Here is a 9,312-nt window from a genome sequence, read left to right as displayed (position 1 = left end):
GTGGTGCGGCCACCGAGAAAGAGGGGAGGCTGCCTCAGTGGGACGTGGCGCGGGCCCGCGCGGCCGGTGCTGGGGAGCGGGGTTTGCGCAGGAAAACGCGCCGCCGCAGCCCCCGGCCGCCCCTCCCTGGCAGCCAGCTCCCCGCCCGCGCGCTGCCCGGGCCTCGCCTCGCGCCAGGCTCAGCTCCGCGGCGCGAGAGCTGTAGGGGAGCGGCGGCCCCGCGGGCCAGGCAACTCGGCGGGCGGCAGCCAAGGCGACCGCGGAGGCGGCGGGCAGGGCGCGTGCGCACTGCAGGGGCGCCAGATTTGGCGGGAGGGGGAGTGTCCAAAGCTCTTTGTTTGATGGCATCTCTGTTTACAGAGTTTACACTTTAATATCAACCTGTTTCCTCCTCCTCCTTCTCCTCCTCCTCCGCGACCTCCTCCTCCTCCTCCTCCTCCTCTTTCTCCTGAGAAACTTCGCCCCGGCAGTGCGGAGCGCCACTGCGCAGCCGGGGAGGGACGCAGGCAGGCGGCGGGCAGCGGGAGGCGGCAGCCCGGTGCGGTTCCCGCGGCTCCCGGCGGAGCCCCGCGCCCGCCGCGCCATGGCCCGGAGACCCCGGCACAGGTAACGGGGATCCCGGGCGGGCGGCCGCGGGCGGGAGCGCGCTGGGCGCCCGGCGCCCGGAGAGCAGGTGGGAATTCATTCCCGGATCTTCTGCGGGGCTGTCAGATCCTGCGAGGACCTAGAGCCCCTGCCTCGGCAGCAGAAGCCGCTCGAGAGTCTGATGAATGGCAGAGTCTATGCGGGAAATACAGCAGGACGTCGGGAAACACGCCCTGCTACTCATTTTGCAAGTTGCACTAAGCTACATTTCTCTCTAGGGGGAAAAAAGCAGCATGTTCCAGCCAGGGGCAGAGGGTGCCCACCAGCCTCCGGGAGTCCACTATGTCCCTCCCTGGCTTGATGCCGCGGGTGTCGGCGAGGGAGTCGCAGCGTAATTGCTGGATGCATTGCGATGTGTTTGGACTTGGAAGTGCAGAGCATATGGCAGATATAGGGGGGGATGCCGGATTGTTTAGTAGCTGTAGGTAGTTCATTTAAATTTCATTCATTCTTTATGGAGGCGAAGAAGAGTGTCAGCTGACAGGCGGCTGGAAAGAAGGATTGTAGGGGAGGAAAGGGTCTGAACATTTGCAAATTGTTTTAAGCCCTGGTTTTGAAGGTAGTAATCTTTATCTGAGAGGCTTTTATTTCTAATGCAAACATTGCACACGCGCCCGCGCCGCACATGTCACCGCACTTGGGGAGGCTCGCCAGGATGATGAGTGAAGTGCCCTTACAAATTTGACCGCACAGAGGGGAATAGGGAGCGGAGGAGGGAAATACTGGTCTGAACTGTCACTTGCTGGCGCTCCCGCTTGCACCAGTCTCTGGACTTCCCGGACTGGACGAGCCAGAGCTCCCTGCAAGCCGCCGGGTGTGGGGGGCTCGCTCGGCAGTGGTCACAGTTGCCACCCAACGGAAAGGGACAGAGGCGGGCAGCACCCAAAGCCGCTGCCGTGCAACCGGGACGCAATCCCCGCGAGCTCTTCCCCTGTGCAAGAGGTCCCGGCGCGGCGCGCACACGTGGACGTGGCTGAGGCTGCCGCTCCCCCTCCGCTCCCTGCTCCCGCCGCCTTAGGTCGCCCCGGCGAAGGAAGGGAGACAGGATCCACCCTCACCAGGAGGTTCTGGGCAAAAGTCCCTGGAGAAAAAGGAAACCCACCCTCTTTTCCTCGGGTTGTTTGATTTTCTTGTGTTTGTTTTTGAATCGGCGGTCGCTGGTCCCCTTGCAGAGCTGGGAAGTTGCAAAGAACGTGGTTGAGGGCCCTGCAGCAGCACCCTCGGCCGGGTCTGGCTTGGGCAGGAGCACCGCCAAGGCAGGGCCGAGCGCCGGACGGAAAAGGGAGACGACTTGGGGAGGTCTGGTTCTCTATGCCTCGCCAGGGCCTGGCTGCGCGGGGCAGGGGTGCTGCCCCCTCAGTGGTTTTATCTTCGCGTTTGGAACTTAACAGTTAGAGCAGCCGAGGTCACCTATTTTCTCCGAGGGCAGAAACTGGGAGGAGGAGGACGGAGCTGGGAAGGGGTGCTGAGAGGAGGAGCGGGGGAAGCTCGGCTCCCCGAGATCTCGACTGTCCCCGCGGGGCGGGGCCGCGCAGGTTCCCTATGGCTCCCAGGTAGCGGAGAGGCAAGGCGGCCAGGAGGGGCGGGAACCCTGAACCTGCCTCGTGGGGAAGAGAAACCCGGCTGCGGGCTCGAAGCCGTTTCTTGCAGGGCGAGCGTCAACTCGGCAGGGATTATTAACCAGGTCAGCGAAATGAGTTTGAACCCTTTTTCTAGAATCACAGTAGCGGCCACAAGGCACTTCCTCCCGCTCCCCTCCCTTTTCCCAACCCCCAACACTTCTTTTCTTTTTCGTTTCTTTGCACGGTTTGTTTCCTTGACAGAATGTAATATTCATAGTCGTACTCTTGTAACCACACCAGGTCTAGCAGGTGGGGAGTCGGATACATCAAGCTTGAAATGAGCCTTTGAAAGTCCTCTGACTGTTGGGTCTGAGATCTTGTCAGAGCTGCTAAAGGAAAAGTTATTTCAGGTCCCCAGTAGAAATTAATCATGCTACTTAGACGACCGGGACAATTTAGAGCAAGGAAGTCGCATGCAAAGCTCAAAGGCGAGCCCCCGCGCCTAGCCTGCTGCTGGACCCAGGAGCTAACCGTGTGAGCAGCCTTGGGCTCGCCCTCTTCCCCTCATGGACTCTTCAGGACCTGCGGAAGTCACACACCACGTTTTCACCAAGACTTTGCTTTTGCACATCTCTGTGCACATTTCTGCTTAATTTTTAAGAGCCACGGAAGGCATGGAATTATTCCTTATTAGCACTGAAAAGTACCTTAGAAGTAGAATCCAAATCCTTCTGTATAGGCGAGGAACTGAGGTCGTGAAAGAGAGGAAGTGATTTGTCCAAGTCACTCAGCTAGGTGGAGGCAGAACTGGGACTGGAACCTTTGCCTCCAGAACCTTAGTCCTGTTTGTTGTCTGCTCTCTCACCTGACGTTGGCTACCCTCTATAGGCGGCTGAATATGTTGCTTATTCCTGGGTGTTGAGCTGTTGCCAAGACAGTGGTGCCGAATTATTGGTTTGGAAAATGTAGTCTTCACTTCGGAAAATGTGTTCTCCAGATCCAGTCAAACCCCAAAAGTTAAATTCAGTTGAATCTATGGCTCCACTTCCAGATTATTCTGGTTTTCTTGATATCCTTGATATTTCATATATCAAGGTGCCACTTCATTTGGGGGCTTTCCAAGGAGTTCCCTATGAACATTTTAAAAGATGATGGACTTACAGCTCTGAATTTATAATAACATTTTTTCACCTTATGATGCTTGTGTTTTTTATTAAAGGGAAACTATTGTAATTATTATTCAGAAGTTGCTTAGATTGACCGTGTGGAACAGGATCAGCTTTTGTTTAAAAGGATGACACTCACTAAGTGAAAAATGGTTATAGATTATAAAGACACTTTAGCGGTCTTTTTTGGTGGTGGCATCTTACATTTGGATCACATCCTACTTGTTATCATGCATCCTGGACCTTCAGATTATTTCTGAGAACAATAGTTTTGAATTATAAGGACCTGAAATTTAGGATTTTCAGTAAACGTGTTTGCTTGCTTGTAAGGGATGGGTAATACATACTTGGAAGTTACCTTGGGAAGACAAAACCTACTATGAATATAAATTTCATTTTTTAAAATAATAATTTGCGTCGTGATATGGCTTTATATCATAATTTTTATTGTTCTCTAGTTGATGGATTTCTCAATATTACAACGATAAACTTCAGTGAAGCTTTTAAGATAGTATAGTTTTCCCTTATATATTAAGTTTTATAAGTAAAATTATAACTAAAAGTTAACTGGCTGTAAAATGACTCTTGTCTATTCATTATATGATTAATAAATGTTAAATATGGAGTTACTTTAAAAGTCGTCAAGCTTCATAGTTTTTGGTCAAAGAGACAAAAGAAAAAGCCCTTTTGAAAACAGCAGTGAGTTTTGTTAAAACCCGTCTGGGGGAAATCCCTCAGTTTTAATTAGATACATTTTAAGATCTTTCAAATACTGTTCAATTGGAGGTAGAAAAAAACATGAGTAAGATTCTATCACATAGCCTAATTATTCACTTAGTTACCCTGGAAACTGAGGATTGTAAATGTGGCCACAAGTTGAATCAGCTTGACCTGGAGTTTTGAACTGTTCGATATTAATGTTACTTACAAAGCAGGTTGATCACTTGCTTACTTATCCTTCCTCAGGTTTTTAAATCCTTTCCTCTTAGATTCTCCTAATCTTCTTATCTTTAAGGGATGACTATAATTATATTGTTGAGTGTATTACTTCTTGAATTTTTTTCTCTTAATAAAACACTAGCCAATTGGAATAACATAATTGAGTTGTTTATTGTTATGGGTAAATATTATTTAAACGATGTGACGTATGCCAAAGATTTTGAGTGTGTACTTATATAAAGGACATGGGCTCTCCTTCCTTTTACTGTCCTTAACATTAAGTTTTAAACTTGAACCTTCATTGGTTGGAAGGTTGCCAAGTGTGTAACTTGTCACTGGTCTAACATTAACAGCAGGTTTAAACATGCAGAGCAATAGAAAGTGCCAGGTCCTTTGCCGTATCTGTGGATACCAGTAACAGCAGAACCAGTTTACAATACTAGAGCAACAGAATTCCGAAAACAGTCTTGTTGTGCAAGTTTTCAGAAGTTTTTATCTTCTGTAAACTTTGCAAAGATTGTTGAAGAGTTTTTTGTGTAAGTCTTGTAATCCAATAGTTTAAATCCTTTTGTTTCAGTCCACGTCTGCCCGTTTTTATTTCTGCAGCATCTACAGTAGTGACGAGGAAGATGAAGACATTGAGATGTGTGACCATGACTACGACGGGCTGCTTCCCAAGTCTGGAAAGCGTCACTTGGGGAAAACTAGGTGGACCAGGGAAGAGGTAACTAATCACATAATCCAAACATGGAGAAAAACCTAGAGTATACCTCTTTATGAAAGACAAAATTTCAGCCAAACTACAGATGTTCAAACTTAATAGGCTCTTTGAAATCTTACCCTCGCTGTCTGTGCAGTCTTCTTACCTCTCACCACCACCCCTGTATGGACACTCCACTATCCTTTTCCAAACTCTTTGCGGTTGTTTGAATGTCCTCTCCTTGTTTTGTTTAATCGGTGCTTCCCTCTGCCTATTCTGTCCTTGTCACTTTGCCCCACAGCTTCTTACTACTTCATCATCACCTATGAAGCCATCACTTCTGTGGAGTCATTCCTGGCTTCCCCAGACAGGTTGCATGCATCCTCCAACCACTGGATGCATGATCTTACTTATTGTTACTGTAATGTCTGTGCCTCTCCCAGTAGACTGTAAGTCTACTGAGGTCAGGGCTAAATGTCTATTCATTTTCGTGTTCCCTGAACCTAGAATTGATTGCCACAAAGTGGGATGGTAGCAATTATTCCCTGAACAAATGAATGAATTGCTATTTCCAAAAACAAAACAAATGAAAGAATAAAGCAAAACACTTATACAACTTGTCTTGTTATAATGGGTTCATTTAACATTCTTGATATATACTATTACACAGAGAAATGTACATGAATGTCTGTTCTAAAAGCATTCAAAAATGCATGGAGATGTGTCTGTTTCTTACCTCTTTTTCAGCTATCTTACCAAAGACTTGATCTTTACAGGAATGGAAAAATGCTTAAAGAGTAAAATTATTAACATAGGAGAAAAGTTGCTTGTTTTTTTTAAAGTTCTCAAAAAATTTTGCAACTGACTATAGAGGATTTCATGTTAGAATAAATGGTATTGACTCTTCTTCAGTTTCATTCTGCCCTCCCTCACTTAAACCAGAGCCCTTGATAACAGGCAGGCAGGATTTCCAGTGAGGTCCATAGGAAATGCATATTTTACCTATGGAAATTGTGCACTTAGGTGATTCTTAGAGATTTAGAATTCTGTTGTTAACACTGGTTTCCTAATTCCTGTGTCTGTCACAACAGGGACCCACACTGTGTGAGAAAGTTACCTTTGCAGAAACGTGAGGATTCTCTTTTGCTTAAAGGAACATGTTTAGAAAGATCATTGTGAACCAAAAGATTTCACCCTGATGTTTAGTGTCTTCTGTGTTCTGATAAGTTGGACCTCATTTAAACTGTGAATATATTGAAACAAAAACTAATTTATTTTCTTACATTATATATGCCTTCAAATTTAATTAAGAAAAGTGATCTTCCATTTTTTATATGAAAGAGGTTGAACTTACCAAATGTTAGAGCAGATGCTATTTCTTATTGAGATTCTATCCATTGCCATAGTTCAGTGTCTCTTGTATCTTACACTGGAGTTCATTATTTTTTTCCCACAAAGTAAAACTCTTAAAAGTTACCATATATTACACATTCAGTGTTTCAGGCAATATACTAATGTTTTGCATAATTACCTCATGTAATCTCCAAATAACCCTGTTGATATCAGCATTCCCATTGTACAGATGACACTATTAAGGCCCAGAAAAGCAAAATGATATACCCAAATGTATACAACTAAATGATAGCTGAGTCAACATTCAAACTCTGATCTGTCTAACTCTAAATAAATCTATGCTCTAAACCAGCATATCACATTAATATCTGTTGAATTTGGATTTTTTTTTTTGATTGGTTCCCTTTTACTCTAACTTGAATAGAGTTGTACAGTAAATGACTGATATCCTAGGATTACCTTTGAATGTCTTAGGATGAAAAACTGAAGAAGCTGGTGGAACAGAATGGAACAGATGACTGGAAAGTTATTGCCAATTTTCTCCCGGTAAGTTCATAATTTTTTCTTTTTGTAAAATGAAATCTTCTCCCAAAGATTTAAATAAGATATCCTAGGAGATGATATTAAGACATTACATATTTGCCCATATATAAGCAGTGGAGGGGGCATGCCTTATCCATAACTTATATTTCTATTTTAATGCATATAATTAAAGTTTCTAAATGTATCCTTAAACGACTTTTACAACATACTTTAAACATTTGCTTCTTATTTTATCTTTTCATTTTTTAGGATAATATAAATTGGCATTTTGATGATTTGTTATATGGCAGATGACTAAATTCATGATATTTCCCCCAAGTCAGCTTCTTTTAAATTTCATTCTTTTTTCAGTAGCCATAATTCTGGTACCCTGGTTTAAAATCTTGGAGTCCTTTTAGATGAATCCCAATCCTTGACCCCCAACACCCAAGCAGTGACTGAGAAGTCTGGGAATCTTCTGCCCTCTTCCCTCTTCTCTGGACAATTGCATTGGCTTCCTCACTGGCTGACCTACGTGTAGCTTTCCACTTGCCCATCCATCCCAAACACCATTGGCAGATGGAGCGTCCTAATATGCAGCTGTGCCTTACTTTTCAAAGCTAGCAACAGTGACTTAGAGTCTCACAGATTAAGTAAACTGCCTCAGCCTGGCATACCAGGGCCCTCCCATATGGCCTCAACTTATAGCCCCAGTTCTGTTTCCTACTTCCTCTATGTAAGCAAGTTTGGTTGAATTCATTTCTGCTTTCCCTCCTGAGGGCCTTTGTCCCTGGGGATGCCACATCTTAAAATGTTCCATGCATCCTTCAAAGGTCCTGTCAAGAGCTTTTCCAGACTCCTTCTAAAGAAACACAATTTCTCCTCCTAAGGAGATTCTCCTTTTCCCACCCCAATATCATTTTGCTTTGGTTTCTTCTTGGATATGAATCAAATTCCACCCTCTATTAGTTATTATATATTTGCCCTTTGCTTATTACAAGATTGTAAGCTCTTATAATGTAGGGCCTACCTTTATTCATCTTTGTTCCTTCTGCAATATTAAAAATTATATCCCTAAATTGAAGCACATCTCTTAGTTTGAATGAGAAGCAAACTTGAGTCATTTAGAGTGGGTTTCCATAAAAAGTCCAACGTCAGTATGGAATCTCGAAGATGTCTTAGTACACGTGGGTACTTCCACATACAACACGCTGAGGTTAAGTTTAAGTTAAATTGACAACCAGATATGCAATATGATGGTCCTTTAGTTCACATGGCAGGACTATTTGCCTCAGGAGACAGAGCTTCTAATTTTAGATGCAACTTTGATATACTCTTTGTATGTTCTTTAGGTGTAAGTAATGAGGGATAGGTGAGCTCTCCAAACATGCCCTAAAATGTTCTTGAATGTTTCCACTGTATATTGTCCATGTGTGATTTATATTACGACAAAGTCTTCATGTGCTTATCATATCATATCTATATCTTATTTGTCTAGAATCGAACAGATGTGCAGTGCCAGCACCGATGGCAGAAAGTACTAAACCCTGAGCTCATCAAGGGTCCTTGGACCAAAGAGGAAGATCAGAGAGTAAGTACTTTCTTCATTGGTATGTGATTCACAATGATGAATATTCCCCAAATGTCTTTGTTGAATGTTTCCCAACTCATGAAACAGGTAAAGTGTGCAAACAGGAAGCAAAGGACTCCATTCCCATATTTCCCATGAATGAAAGCAGATTTTTAGAAATTTTCTAAAGATCTTGTAACATGAAGAATGATTACACTGACTCATTACATAACATTAAAACAGAGGTTATTTTTGTGTGTTTATCTGAAGGTGATAGAGCTTGTACAGAAATACGGTCCGAAACGTTGGTCTGTTATTGCCAAGCACTTAAAGGGGAGAATTGGAAAACAATGTAGGGAGAGGTGGCATAACCACTTGAATCCAGAAGTTAAGAAAACCTCCTGGACAGAAGAGGAAGACAGAATTATTTACCAGGCACACAAGAGACTGGGGAACAGATGGGCAGAAATCGCAAAGCTACTGCCTGGACGGTAATAATATGTCAAAAAAATTTATTGATTGGGTAGAATGAGGGAGTGGGTATTGAACATTCTGTTTTAAAAATGTATGGTGAATGAATTACATTTTATCGATGGTAAATGTTTCACTAGATAAACCAGTTCCATAGTTTTTACAACTGGAAGAGGTCTGAGGGTTTATCTACTTGAGGACTTACAGAATCCACCCAACAGTGAGCCTGGCTGGGGCCAACTCATTGAACTCTCCTCAGCCTCAGTTGCCCTAACTGCAAAATGGGTTATAACCTACATCACGAGGCCAATGTTAGGATGTAAAGTAAAATGAATGTAAGAGCACTTTGTAAACTGCAAAACTCTAAACACATAGAAGGAAACC

The 9,312-nt window shown here is 44.2% G+C and overlaps 1 protein-coding gene across 5 annotated transcripts in view; it reads left to right on the top strand.

Annotated features, from left to right (window-relative positions):
• The first annotated feature begins 444 nt into the window (after positions 1-444).
• The window catches only part of MYB (MYB proto-oncogene, transcription factor), a 32,499-nt gene continuing 23,631 nt past the window's right edge, over positions 445-9,312 (top strand). For 4 of the 5 annotated variants that reach the window (XM_074368318.1, XM_045524648.2, XM_074368314.1 and 1 more), the window contains exons 1-5: positions 445-606; positions 4,919-5,036; positions 6,840-6,911; positions 8,386-8,478; positions 8,728-8,948. In XM_074368318.1, coding sequence (XP_074224419.1) covers positions 584-606; positions 4,919-5,036; positions 6,840-6,911; positions 8,386-8,478; positions 8,728-8,948 — 527 coding nt within the window. In that variant the 5' untranslated portion in view covers positions 445-583. Of the gene's footprint in view, positions 607-685; positions 2,330-4,918; positions 5,037-6,839; positions 6,912-8,385; positions 8,479-8,727; positions 8,949-9,312 lie in introns of those variants that run through there. The other variant, XM_074368315.1, reaches the window with a different exon arrangement.

The sequence above is a fragment of the Camelus bactrianus genome, chromosome 8, assembly GCF_048773025.1.
Source record: "Camelus bactrianus isolate YW-2024 breed Bactrian camel chromosome 8, ASM4877302v1, whole genome shotgun sequence".
Lineage (NCBI taxonomy): Eukaryota > Metazoa > Chordata > Mammalia > Artiodactyla > Camelidae > Camelus > Camelus bactrianus.
The sequence above is the reverse complement of the archived record's forward strand: the minus strand, read 5'-3'. Positions and strand labels throughout refer to the sequence as shown.